The sequence below is a fragment of the Notothenia rossii genome, assembly GCF_949606895.1.
Source record: "Notothenia rossii genome assembly, chromosome: 9".
Classification (NCBI taxonomy): domain Eukaryota; kingdom Metazoa; phylum Chordata; class Actinopteri; order Perciformes; family Nototheniidae; genus Notothenia; species Notothenia rossii.
Window position 1 is genome coordinate 35,521,692 of NC_136907.1, and position 14,797 is coordinate 35,536,488.

General features: G+C 43.1%; 1 protein-coding gene and 1 long non-coding RNA gene across 2 annotated transcripts; both read right to left on the reverse strand.

The window, feature by feature from the left end:
* Positions 1-323: 323 nt before the first annotated feature.
* Positions 324-5,112, reverse strand: LOC307020917 (uncharacterized protein). Its single transcript, XM_079652619.1, has 5 exons — positions 3,957-5,112; positions 3,045-3,107; positions 2,885-2,941; positions 2,732-2,788; positions 324-1,264 (listed from the first exon to the last, which is right to left on the reverse strand). Exons 1-5 carry the CDS (start codon positions 4,219-4,221, stop codon positions 717-719), a joined length of 990 nt encoding a protein of 329 aa, XP_079508745.1. The 5' UTR covers positions 4,222-5,112; the 3' UTR covers positions 324-716.
* Positions 5,113-13,884: 8,772 nt separating this feature from the next.
* On the reverse strand, positions 13,885-14,463 carry LOC307019626. The gene is made up of 2 exons (XR_013802715.1): positions 14,149-14,463; positions 13,885-14,061 (listed from the first exon to the last, which is right to left on the reverse strand). It is a non-coding gene; the product is annotated as an uncharacterized lncRNA (long non-coding RNA).
* Positions 14,464-14,797: the final 334 nt, after the last annotated feature.

Consider the following 14,797-nt stretch of genomic DNA (forward strand, 5'->3'; position numbering starts at 1 on the left):
CAACGTTGTACCCTTTTGATTAGTGTTTAAGCACAAAGATAATTATTATATTCTATTACTGTAAAACAACTTGCATGCTATGGATATATTACGTGTCAGATACTCCTGTCATTGATCTTGACCAAGGCACCTCAGAATTAGAGTTGGTCCCATGGCTACCACTGCTCCTACATAGTTAGGGTAAATGCAGAGGACACATTTTCCCACTGGGTGCAAGTGCAACTTCAACTTCAACTTCACACTCACAATACCTATAAATCTACTGGGGATTCATCCATTAAATGTTGAAACAAAACCTCACAAAACATTGAACATGAATCCTCTCTAGTCAAGTCCATTTTAATTCAAGTGCAAGAACATGGATTAAACAAATATACTATTTACAAAATCTGAAAATAATACATATAATATGATATACAAATACAAATAAACAGTTTTATTCAATGGCTACCAACCCAATTCTCCCCTATACTGTAGTATCTCATAGGATCTTCCAAAGAGTTTCATAATCATGTTTTTTAATGACAACTTTCCGGGCTCTTGCTCTCAGATCATTAGCCAAGCTATGACTTTGAAGCCAAGACTTGACATAAACTTCTGTTTTGAACATTTGTAGTGGAGGGCCAACACACTTGATGAAAAGCAAGGCTGACATACTTTTTACCTCTAGCGTGCTTCTAGTTGTGGTTAAAATGTTCATCTGACTGAACCCACGCTCAATGTTTATTTTTTTTTTTAAAAAACTCAGCTGTGGAGATGACCAGTGTGTTCACTGCTTGAAGGAGGGGTTTTAGCTCTTCTGGTGCTTGTGGTGTCATTTCATCAACAGTTTTGAGTTTCACCATATCAACATATTCCCTCATTCCTCTCTGAATTTGTCTGCCATCATCAAGCTTGAAAAAGGAGCAGAGTTCCTGTATTTCCTTTTCGGCATAACGAACACCACACACATCTGGCCAGTTTGATGGCTGCAGCACTTTGACATTGTCAAGAAAGCTCTGGTACTCTTCTTTGCTTCTCTGTTTTCCCGGCAGTGATCCCATTGTTGTCTCAATTTTAGCAGCCAAAGCATGAAAAAAATGTTGGTGGTTTATTTCTCTGCTGTGTCTTAAATTATTTGTTAGTGGCACCTCTTTGAATAGCTTCAAACCGATTGCAGTCTGAGCCACTTCTGCCGCTGGTCCAGGCTGCTCTGCCATGGACTTCAACACACGGACCTGCCGACTGAGTATTGCTACAGCCTTGGGGAGCGTCATGTTTCTGTCTTGAAGAGAGAGAGAGAATTCAGACAACTCTTCTAAAGCATCATACATGATTCCAAGATTGTGCACAAAGGTGACATTAGAAAGGCGATCTATTAAACCACTGAACATGCATTTCTCTATTGAACTTCTTTTAGGATCAACTGAGGCATTGGAAAAGTGCTTGTGGATTGCAGGGTACTGCTGCCATACAGCTTTAATGGTCCTGTAACTGGATGCCACCCATCTAGTGCTGAGAATTCTCCCTATGTTCAGACACTGTAAAGCAAGTTCCTCACAACATTCAGTGAGCTCACAGCGGTTTTTGGCCGATGCATGATAGAGACTGTACACTTTGTCAAAGAAAAACTGGAAGTCATTCATCCCTACAGTTTCTTCAACAGCATCTCCAACACTCAGCTCAAGACGGTGGTTCATGCAGTGCCACACCATTACGTTTGGAAACTTTTCTACGATTTTGGTTGCAACACCTGCTTTACTTCCAAGCATTACAGAAGCTCCATCTGATGCAAAGCAAACAAAGCGTTCACTCAGAATAGCTTCAGAGAAGCCATGATGTGACAGATTTTTCATTAGAGCTTGATAGATTTCACCTGCATTGGTAGCAGAAAGCTCAACTAGATCCAAGAAGAATGTTAGGGGCTCTTCACTCATCCCTAAGCTCGCTCTAATATAAATGATCAATACTGATTTTTTACTGTCAGTTGTAGCTTCATCTATCATAACAGAAAGTTTTGTTCCACTTTGAAGGACCTTTCCAACTACTCTCTTTCGCATTTCATTTGCTATGTGTTGGCTGATTGTTGCACAGGAATAGTCTGAATGTAAAGTTCTTCCCATGTCTAGTCCATTCAAGACTTGCAGATCAATATCGGACGGTAGATCTGTGAAAGGCCTTCCAGATTTCACAATCTTGTAAACTGTACGAAATACCCTATCAGTAGTTAAGAAGTGATCCCTTTGCATTTCAGAAGTCAATGTTTCCAATGTCTTTTCTTTTGCTTTTTCCATGGTTTTCTCAGCTGCTTGGTGATAGTCTGACATGTTATGCCTGTGTATTTTCTTACGAAGAGACTGCAGCTGTGCTGCTCGGTTTGTACCATAGGCTGTAAGCTTAACGTTGGACCACTCCTCAGCAATATGCAACTGGCTGCTCCCACCTGTACTTGGCCCAACCACTTTCATTTTCTGGCAGGTTAGGCAGCCAAGTTTTTTGCTTTGACATATTAGCCATGGATAATACTTTTTTTTCTCCCTGAACTTGGTAGATGTCCAGCATTCAGGGATATCTTGCTCATTATCTCCCTGGTTATTTTGGTCAGAATCATCGACACTATCTCGCCCTGCTTCTGCCTCCTCCTCTCTTCTTTTTTCTACCACAAAAACATAAAATCTATGTTAAAACCCCACTTGGTAAGATACATTTCCCCTCTTCGAAAAAGAAAAGTGTCTATTTAGAATTATCAAACCTGTTCCTTCTGCAGCTCTAGGCTCCTCTGCTTCTGCCTCCTCCTCTCTTCTTTTTTCTACCACAAAAACATAAAATCTATGTTAAAACCCCACTTGGTAAGATACATTTCCCCTCTTCGAAAAAGAAAAGTGTCTATTTAGAATTATCAAACCTGTTCCTTCTGCAGCTCTAGGCTCCTCTGCTTCTGCCTCCTCCTCTCTTCTTTTTTCTACCACAAAAACATAACATCTATGTTAAAACCCCCCCTTGGTAGGATTAGCTACATTTCCCCCTCTTCGAAAAAGAAAAGTGTCTATTTAGAAATATCAAACCTGTTCCTTCTCCAGCTCTAGTCTCCTCTGCTCTCCTTCCTGCTTCCTCGCCATGATTATCCTCTATATGAAGAAAACAACGGCATTATGGTTTTGTTAGAATGAGCAGACAGTGAAGTAGGCCTACTGTCAAGTTGTGTTTTTTTTTCATATAAAATAAGAGCAATGACATTCAACCACCAGAAGCCGCTATCACACGATTCGGAGGAATGCATCACATTTAAAGCTTTTTAAGTAATACATTTTGGTCGCTCACAGTGACTAAAGGTGCAATTTTCACACTTAATTTATATTATATGATCTCACTAAAATGAATGGAAAGCTTATCAAACAAAGTGCTTAAATCACTAGTGGATACATGATCATCGAATTGATACACAAAATCAGCCTAAAGATCCTCCAGGAACCTTAATTCAAATGGGTTCTTTCGGAACCAGTTTTCATACTGAAGAATCCCAAACTTGGACTATCTACCATCCTTAACTGAACTTCACCGGCTGTTTCAGGAACCGTCAACGACACCTGTTCTTCTCTGTGTTCTTCTGCCCCTGTCGTCTCTGCTTGTACACTAGCTTGCTCTGCCTCATCCTAAATTACATTTCATTTTTTTCCCCGACTGAACATGTCTAGGCTAGTTAAGTGTGTTGCTTATGCGGTCGCCTAAGCAGTAAAGAGCTGTGGGAAACCCTGCGAGATATTCCATGTGAAAAAGAAATCAAATCTGACATTAACTTTGTGAATATAAGAAAGGTCTAACCTGACGTTGGTTACTATAGCAGCTAGTACTAGCTGCCTGGCGTTAGGCTAGTTAACAAGAAAAAAAACGTAAGCTCCCAAACTATAACTCTGTTGTTATCGCCTCTGTCCAGAGATTACACATTTGGTGACATATCAAAAGTATTCTTGACTTACCTTCAGTGGTACTTTTTGTCCTCTTAAAGCCGAAGTAGTCCCTCAGGTCAAGCTGTCCTTGTCGCTTACTGGCCATGATGCTTGCACAGGCTGCGCTGCTATCGTTGACGCTGACTGACTTGACATCAATTTCGTGATCGTGATATGTGCACGAGCCCCTCGTCCACAGTATTTTAGCGGCTAAAATAATGTGGACGAGGGGCACGTGACGTGCACATATAAAATGTAGAATGTTGAAAATTAAACATTGGCAATATTTCCACATTAATTGATCAAATAACAGGGGATGGGAAGGGGGGATGGCCGTTTCATAAGGGGGATGGTTTTGACCATTTTAATACCTAAGGGGGATGCCATCCCCCCCCCCATCCCCCCTCAACTCGACTACTGGTTATACAATTGTACTGTACTCTGGAGAGCTTTTAAAGGTAAAAAAATAAACGGCATGATGGGATGTGCAGTACCAAATATGTAAAGCACTTTTTTGTTAATGTATGATTTGCTGCATATAAGGAATAAAACAAAAATCCTCTGTCGTACCATTTTGAAGTATCATTATTTTTGCATCGTGTGGAATCGCATCGTATCGCCCCGAATCGCATAATGTTGAATCAAATCGTATCGAACTGTATCGCAACAGGGGTGAATCGTATCGTATCGCATCGCCTGGTGTTTCAAATGTATCGTTAATGTATCGTATCTTGGCAACGTATCGAGATGCGCATCGCATCGGCCTCAGTGATGGAGATGCACATCCCTAATCTGTAGTGTATTCCATTATAATAATACAATTACTTATTTATTTTGCTCATTGAAATTGTTACTTGTTAAAGTGAGGCTGAAAGTGATGTCACTGTTGATACAAGGACACTCCTTTCGTTTCCCGTTCGGAATCTTTATAATGGACTTTCCCACACTAAGCTTTAGGCGGCAAGGTGGCGCACATGGATAGGCGTTGCCCCTTGGAACGAGTCGTCCAGTAAGACTCCTCTCTGTCTTCAATGTCAATGAATATAAAATGGGACTAATATATATTTAGTTAAATAATTTGTGTTTTTTTCTCATTGAGTAATCAATAACTGAATTTGATATATAGTTAATTATTAAATATACAACTATATTAAACAACTTACCTGTGTACTTATAAGTATAGTATTTTATCATTTTGGAATTATTAAATGTAAAACACATCATTTGTGTGATTATATTAAATGACTTATAAATAATATTTAATATTAAACTCCAGTTTCTCTGAGTGCTAAGAGCTAACGGCTGTGTTGTTTTACTGGGGCGCTCATTGAAGATGACGTCACGGCTCCGCCTACACTGTCAAATATTCGGTAAGTGGGACCCCATATTGGGTTGACGGAAAACCCGCAACATTAAACATATTCGGTAAGCGGGACCCCATATTGGGTTTACGGACAACCCGCAACATTAAACATATTTGGTAAGTGGGACCCCATATTGGGTTGACGGACACCCCAGCAACATTACAAATATTCGGTAAGTGGGACCCCATATTGGGTTCACGGACATATTGAGTAAGTGGGCTTGCATATGGTCCTGGTGGACACTCAATGACTTAACATGAACTAGCTTTGACATATTGAGTAAGTGGGCTTGCATATGGTCCTGGTGGACACTCAATGACTTAACATGAACTAGCTTTGACATATTGAATAAGTGGGCTTGCATATGGTCCTGGTGGACACTCAATGACTTAACATGTACTAGCTTTGACATATTGAATAAGTGGGCTTGCATATGGTCCTAGTGGACACTCAATGAGTTATCATGAACTAGCTTTGACATATTGAGTAAGTGGGCTTGCATATGGTCCTGGTGGACACTCAATAAGTTATCATTAACCTACTCACTCAATCAATCATTCAATCAAATCTATTAACTAACTTTGACATAATACTAATGGCGCATCCACGCTCCCCCCCCCCCCCCAAACCCGCACCCCCCCCCCCCCCCCCCTGGGACCCCATATTGGTCGGACGGACATCCCCCACACATTACAAATATTCGGTAAGTGGGACCCCATATTGGGTTCACGGACATATTGAGTAAGTGGGCTTGCATATGGTCCTGGTGGACACTCAATGAGTTATCATTAACCCACTCACTCAATCAATCAATCAATCAATCAATCAAATCTATGAACTAACTTTGACATATAGACTAATGGCGCATTCACGCTCCCCCCCCCCCAACCCCCCCCCCCCCCCCTAGGACCCCATATTGGGTGGACGGACATCCCCCACACATTACAAATATTTGGTAAGTGGGACCCCATATTGGGTTTATGGACACTCCCCCCCCCAATATTACAAATATTCGGTAAGTGGGACCCCATATTGGGTTTACGGACACCCCCCCCCATATTACAAATATTCGGTAAGTGGGACCCCATATTGGGTTTACGGAAACCCCCCCCAATAATACAAACATTCGGTAAGTGGGACCCCATATTGGGTTTACGGACACCCCCCCCCCCTACCCCTCCCCCAATATGTATAAGTACATCGATTCAAATATTTGGTAAGTGGGACCCCATATTGGGTTGACGGACACCCCCACCCCATAAGTACAAGTACACGGTAAGCGAATACTCGTCTTACTGTGCAATATGTGGAAAGTGGGACCCCATATTGGGTTGACGGACACCCCCACCCCCATAAGTATAAGTACACGGTGCGCGAATACTGGCGTTACTGTGTAATACTTGGAAAGCGGGCTCCCGTACGGGCGCGACGGACGCCCCCGCCGCGGCCACCTGGTGGCAGGAGACGGGACTGCGTCCGGGAGCTGCCTAACGGGTTAACCTTCGCCTAAAACCGGGGGGGGTCGTGGCCGGGCGGGGGTCGGCGATCACCGGAGGCGCGGGGACCCCCCCCGAGACCCCCCGGGGGTCCGGCTATTTTACAAACGTCGGGAAGGGCGGAGTAAGCTAGCGTTCGCGGTTAAGGCGTCCCCCGCCAGCGTAATATGCGGTCGGCGGGCTCCGGCGAACGGAGCAGTACTGCTTATAGTGGGCAGGAACGTAGTGCTCTTGAGCACGCGGCACATGGGCCCCCCCGAGATCAGCGAGCGCGCCGACGAAAAGCCGCGCGTCTTCCTCGACTACAACCGCAACAAAGGAGGCGTGGACAACCTGGACAAGGTGATTGGCGCCTACAGCTGCAGGAGGATGACCGCGCGCTGGCCCCTGGTGGTCTTCCACAACATCCTGGACGTGTCCTGCTACAACGCCTTTGTCTTGTGGCGAGAGCTCAACCCCGGGTGGATGCCCGGCAAGCGCAACAAGAGGAGGGTGTTCCTGGAGTGGCTGGGCAAAGCGCTGGTGGCTTCGTTCATCGAGAGGAGGAAGCGTGTCCCTCGCACCGACGCCTCAGCCGCGGTCGTGAAGGCCGTCCGCGCGGAAGGAGAGCGGCGACGGGCCCGCTGTGGCGACGGTGGCGGCGACGGTGGCGACGACGACGACGACGACGGTACCGGTGACGCGGGCTGCGATGCCCCCACCGCCTCCGCGCGCACAGACCCCCAGTCGTCCTCCTCCTCCGCGTCTCGGCCCCGTGCCGAGGCGAGCAAGAGGTGTCAGATCTGCCCATCCAAAAAGGACCGTAAGACGCACACGGCGTGCTGCGGATGCGGCAGATACGTCTGCAAAAGCTGCACGCTCGACTACTGCCCCGCGTGCGCCGCGGGTTGCCCCTCGTGCGGCGATCCGTGAGCGCGGTTCGGTTTTGCAGTTTGCAGAAGGCAATGGAGGGACTATTTTATTTTGAACATCATTATTTACTAATAAAATTTTTTTAAATTAGAGTGTGTATTTTTCTTTCATATTGCCACACTTGGTAACCGTTTTATAAAAGCAATAGCTCACTTCAGGCCGTGATATATGCTCATTATATCAAAGCTAAGGGGCGTGGTTCGGCCCGACGCGAAGCCAACTATAAACAATAAATAGGGAAATAGTATCTGCTTAAAGATGAACGGATTTCATATCCTGGAGAGGATTAGTTATATTGTGAATACTTCACAAGGTATTTACTAATGTATTTTGAAGAACAAATAACAAAGAGACGAGTCCAATTTTGTTTTGTTTTTAGATTAAATTGTCCATTACCAAAACTGTTCACCGTAGGTCTAACTTTAGACTTTGATAGTAAAGGAGTATTTAGGCTTATTTTTGTATATCTGACATTTTTTAAATATGTTGGCTATTCACTAAATGGAGGGATGGCATTACTCTCCATTTGTTAAGAACATTTCTGAAGATTGAATATTTGTTCCATTTCTAAATATTCCTATTTAAAAACGTAATTCTAGAGTAAAGAAGGCTGATGCTGAAATTGGACAAATGTGTTGCATGTCGTAAACAAATTGATAAAATTGATTATTTGTATTATTATTGATTAATTTGGAATATTAATTAAAAAGGCTGTTATCTGCAGGTTCACTAAGGAATGCTTGCATGAACATTTTTAAGGCTTTGTGTTTCCTAGGGGTAGTACATTAATAAAGTTTATTGATAATTTGTTTGTTTAAACATATGAAGAAAATTGTGCTGCGAACACCGGAAAAACTTTGTTGCATTGTTTGACATTAGCACAATGATGTCACTAGTAAAAACTCCAGCTGGTAGAATATCAAAGTGCACTATAGGACATGAGATCTCGAGACTGACTTTGCAAAGACTGAATGAATGTGAATTGATTTGTCAATTCCTGACTGTTACAGTAACACTGACCCACCGACAAAAGGTGATTTTATTTTGGCAATGGATTTTTTACTATGCCATAATAGTTTAACCATTGTGAGACATGACGCATGAACTTTGTATGACTCTGCATGATCCCTGCATGGCTTGATGACTATGTAACTTGACTTTTAACATTGTTGATTCTTTTTGACAGGTGAAAGTTTTCCTGATGATGACTCATAGGACTTTGAGATAACTTTGTATGTGAAGATGAGTACTCTGAAGTATCTTATTTGGGAAACATGGTCTCTATAGTTTGGAAGACAATGTATCCAGGAGGGGTATAATGGGTTTATTGTTACATTTAGTAATTTCATTTTAAGAACCATGACCTACGCACAGTAGAACAGTCCCTAGGACTAAGACACAGTTTCGGAGCCGTCTATCACCCCCAATCTCAGGGAAAGGTAGAAAGAATGAACCAGAACATCAAACAGAAACTCAGCAAAGCATGGGAGGAGACAGGCATGAAATGGTTAGAAGCCTTGCCTCTGGCCCTTATGTCAATCAGGAGCTCTATCAACCGAGGGACAGGTTTCTCCCCATTTGAGCTGACCCATGGCCATCAGTTCCCGGGCCCATGAGCCCTGAGCGTAGGAAAGGAAGTAGAGGTCATGAGTTCGAAACCTTATTTCCAGCAACTTGAGGGGTTGGTATCAGACTTCTCAACACAGGTTGCTGATGCCAAAGGGGGACCCGAGAAGCACAAGGCCAACACAGCAGAGTTCGTCTGGCTGAAGGTCATCAGGCCCAAGTGGCTCAACCCTAGGTTCTCCGGCCCCGACCGAGTGACCCAGAGAACCTCCCATGCCGTCCGCCTAGGAGGAAAGGGGGACAACTGGTACCACTGGAGCCAGTGTGCGGTCGGGAAACCTCCGTCTAGGACCTTGGACAACATCAGGACGGACCTGGCTCTCGTCTAGGACTCGACCCGGAAGCCGCCATAAGTGGACCGGAGGAGAAGGACCCCAAGGACATCCCTACAGCAGATGACCCAGAAGCCGCCGTCAGCGGGCTGGGGGACATCACGAGGAAGCAGAGGAGTCTACTTCTCTCTGATCAGATTCATCAGTTCCACCATTGAAGGAAAAGCTGCCCCTCCCCCTCCGTACCAAATTCCCTTGTTGGCTTATGCGGAGGGAGAGAACGAGTATGATGACTCAGCAGACAAGGATGCAGTTTTTTAACATATTTTGGTCTCTTTCCACTGTCATAAGAAGTTGTTATGGTGGGCTGTTCCCAAATGTTTAAAGTGCTCTAAATCCCTTCTGATGGATTTATATAATGTTGGGGGACGAACACAGTAGAAAATAATGACAGTGGTTATGTTTCGAATGCCTTGTGTAAGTTGATCTCTTGAGGTGAGATCAAAAGGGGGATTAAAGTAACCTGTGTTCCCAGTGTCCAGACATGAGTTTGCTTAAACATATGTGTGTGCTTAATTACTTTGTATCAAATAGTAGCAGTTTGTATAACAAGAAGCTGGAAATATGAGAAGGGAAACATTCCTATTAGGAGTAGTGGAGATGTGGGAGATGAGATATCCTTATTTGGACACAGCTCAACTGCATGGTAATATGAGTGTGCGTTAAACATGCTGTAAAGTTCTACTATTTCAGAAGCATTGCTGTAGGACTGCTTGAGAGCAGAGGTAATGTTTTCCTCGTTATTATTGATATTAAAGTAACTTACAGGTATTACTTGTATTAGCAAACTATAAACAACTATATCTTAAGCATATCTTAAAGATGTCAAAAGTATGTGAAACTGTGTGTGTATTAAACTGATGGGGGAGAAGGAAGTCTATGCAAAATGTGTGTGTGTGTCGAGCGTGCAGTGCCTTTCACGCACCACCTTTGCTTTTTTTACCTTCAGAATCATAAGGCTGAAGGGCGACCGCAGGCTGATGTGTTTTAACCACAAACACCTCTACACACACACGACTTAAACGCAGACTTTTGTTCCTCCATGTTTCGTTGTTATTGTTTCACTGAGCGGACCCGCCCCTTTTTTTTCAAACGCTCCCTTTTTTGGTCCATCTGCGGCGGTGAAAGTTTTTGTGCGCTGTGATGATTCGGCTGTACCTTTAATAATGAATATGAAATGTTGTGAGGAAATCTTTCCACCAATAATTCCAATAAGTAATCCAAAATGTATTCACTTCAGGTTTACGAAAGTAAGTGTAATCAGATTACTCGTTTTTCAAATGTAACGCGAGCTGAATACAGTTACTTGATTTTTGTATTCTGATTACGTAACGCCGTTACATGTATTCCGTTACAACACAACCCTGTTATATATATATATATATATATATATATATATATGCCTTTTTTGGAGCCCTTTTTTGCAATATTTATTAAAATGTCACTAGTTATTTAAACAAACCACTATCTGAGGATAATACAAGCAACCATAAAACACCCTTTATCTAGAGAGCCAATGAAGAATGTACCCTTCCACAAATATTTTCAACTGCTGTATTAATAAAGTTGCCACGTGTTTTCAAATTTAAGTTAAGTTTAAGTTCTCTGTGTAAAACACATGCAGGAGGAGGGGAGGGGACTCTGACAGGGGATTACTCACAAAGTACACAGTAAAGTACTTCATTTTATTTCTGGTAGCAGTCAACTAGTGCCGAGTCCAACAGTGTCAGTTTTATTAAGAACTTGTTGTAAAAAATATTTGTATCACTCATTGAATATAGCAGGAAAGAAAATAAAGAGCAGCTGATTGACCGAGTGCAGAATCGCTGTAGAGTTTAAATCTCCTTAGTTACAATGTTGTCCATTCCAGACAAAGGCTTATTATATTTACAGCCCTAATAACATTCATTTTCTGGGATCAATATGTGTCTTGGCTGCTTTCGTTGTGATCGCTAAATTCACCTTGTTTATAATATTATCACAATAACATTGACCCAGATCGCTAAAAACACCGCTGTCATCAGACTGGCAAGGGCTGTTCCATACTCTGCTCAACCTCCCGCCTTCCCAATGGACTCAGTGGCGCACCCTGCTGCTGTGGAGCATGTGTGAGTGAGCATGTGTGAGTGTGTTTGAGCACAACCACAATCACGTGACTTTTGGCAGTAATATTCCCCTGTGAGAAGAAAAAAGACTACAAAAAAAGTGTTGTAGTTGTAAAAGAAGTGTTGTAGTTGTAAAAAAAAAGTTATGTGTTTGTTTGATAGATACGTTTTTTCTTTGCAAAACTAAATGCATTAGTTTGTAGATGGTGTTTTGTATTTGCTAACCACTGTTTGTTAGTGAATCATGAGGCATTTGTAAAACCTGTTTAGATTGTTTGTGGAGTTATGGCAGGAAATTAGCTCCATACCTTACATTCATAATTTCAGCCGGAGGGAGGGGAAGCAGCGCTGCGGAACAGCAGAGTGGCGAGTGAGAGCTGTCATCTTCCCTTTACAAGCTTCAAAAATTTATTTATCGTGTGATTTTGGAAATAAAAGTTTCATATTCAGAAAGCCAAGACTTTGTTTAACAAAGCACCCGAACCCCAAAAAACTATCTTTTTACGCAAATCCACGTTTATTTTGAAATGAGCCGTTGCGACTTCTGACTGATTTCGATAGAGCGGCTCACATATGCTCCGTCCACACTCACAACAACTTCATACAGACATAAATAAAGCAGCGACTGTATTTACCATACAAGAAACACAAATTTAAAACGGTTTTGCTTGCCATCTTAAACAAACATTAATTAATGGTTCGGAAAGTGGTGCTGTACCTTAATAATATAAAAGATTGTATTTGCGTGCATTTTCTGTTCGGAAAGTGGGGCTGTACTGAGAATGGCGATTTTATTTTGTAATTCTTAGCGTGCACTTCCTGTCCTGAGAGTGGCGGTGTCCTCAGAGGGGAGGTGTCCTGCAGGCAGGCTCCATGGACCTGTTAGCTCCGGACAGCGCAAAATGCATATATGAAGCGCTACGTCATGAACGCAAGAAATCATCCCCTCGTGGTGGCGCGTTGTTGATTGGCTTAGAATGGAGGAGACATCTGATTGGCTATAGATAGAAACAAATACAAGTACGAATCGGGTGACCGTCAGGGGAGTCTAAAAAAAAAACACAGGAATGCACAGCGATCAAAAATACATTTGTAAAACTTTTTTCTGTATTTGGATTTTATTTACATGTATATGAAACGGAACACGAAGAGCCCTGGACTCAAGGGGCAGCCCTGTCTGGATGACCTTGTTACAGAAAAAAGTGACGAGAGAGAGTTTTGCCTGTTAAAATCATTGCTGAAGGGGCAGAATAAAGCACTTTGATCATATGGATGAACCCCTTACCTAATCCCATAGACTCTAGGACATTACATGTCACTTGTTAGACACTTTTTTCCAAAGTGACTTACATACTCAATACTGTGGGCAATCCTCACAGGAGTAATTTGGGGTGAAGTGTCTTGCCCAGGGACACAACGACATGCTGATTGCAGTGGGGTTTGAACCTGTGACCCCCTGATCCGAACACCAACGCTCAACCCACTGCATCACACGCCTCATAGGTATGACCTTTCTAGCCTATCAAAAGCCTTCATAGCATCCAGAGATAATACAGCCGCTGGTGTTTTATCATCTTTACTAGCGTTAATGATGTGCAGCAACCGCCCAAGATTTTCCGCGGCTAGGCGACCTAGTAGGCTTAAAGGCCTGTAGCTGCTACAATCAGATGAACCTTTATCCTTTTTTAGAAGTAAAGAGCTGTATTAACATCTCTGGAAAAATTACCCCGTTCTATTGAAATTTAAATCATGGAAAGCAACAACGGGCCCAAAAGGTCCCAGAAGGTCAAATAGAGCTCCGGGGGGATGCTGTCCCACCCAGGCACCTTATCCCTTTGCATTTCGAGGACCGCTGCTTTAAGTTCCTCCAAGGTAATAGCCTCAGCTTATTGTTTGGAATCATCCTCTGTTAAGCATTGTAATTCCAGATCATTAAGAAAAGCCTCATATTTAGTTTTGGTGGTTATCTCCCCTTGCTGGGTTCTGATAGAAGGGATGTCAGCAAAGTGTTCATCAGCACAAATTTTCATAGCCAGCAGGCTAGGCCGAGAGCCGTGGAAGTAATAGTGTTGTCTTGTCTGTTAGGATTATGTTTTAAACAGGACCCAGGCGCAGGCAATGACTGAAGATGTTTAAATGGTTTATTGTTTCGGAGACTCAGGCAGGTTTGGTGATTATGGAGGTCCGGAGTGGAGGTAGGCAGTGAGAGGCTGGACTGATTACCAGGCAGGCAGGTAGGATGCAGGAAGAAGCAGGCAGGTTGGCTGGAAGCTCTGGTGGATGATGGCCGAGGGATTGTACTGGAAACACAAGAGAAACTAGTTACAAAGAGTACGGATTTACACGCAGACAGGATAACTGAATGGGCAGCCAGGAGGATGTAATACCACTGGTGTAGAAAACAATCTGGCGGTGAGTTGCTGGGAGACTGGAGTAGATAAGCTGTGTCCTGATTAGATGATGAGGGACAGCCAGGTGAGAGCAATCAGGCTGCTGCCTGCAAGGGACACCACACCCTCTCCACACACACACACACACAGGGGAACAAACAGGGACACAGTTTGGACTGTGACAGTACCCCCCCCCCCCTCAACGGGAGCCTCCAGGCGAACCACCAGGCTTATCTGGGTGGTCCCTGCGAAAGTCCCGAATGAGAGAGGGACATACAGGACTGTCTCAGAAAATTAGAATATTGTGATAAAGTTCTTTATTTTCTGTAATGCAATTAAAAAAACAAAAATGTCATACATTCTGGATTCATTACAAATCAACAGAAATATTGCAAGCCTTTTATTATTTTAATATTGCTGATTATGGCATACAGCTTAAGAAAACTCAAAAATCCTATCTCAAAAAATTAGAATAGTTCCTCAGACCAAGTCAAAAAAAAAGATTTATAACAGCAAAACACAATCAAACATTTGAAAATGTCCATTAATGCACTCAGTACTTGGTTGGGAATCCTTTTGCACGGATTACTGCATCAATGCGGCGTGGCATGGAGGCAATCAGCCTGTGGCATTGCTGAGGTGTTAT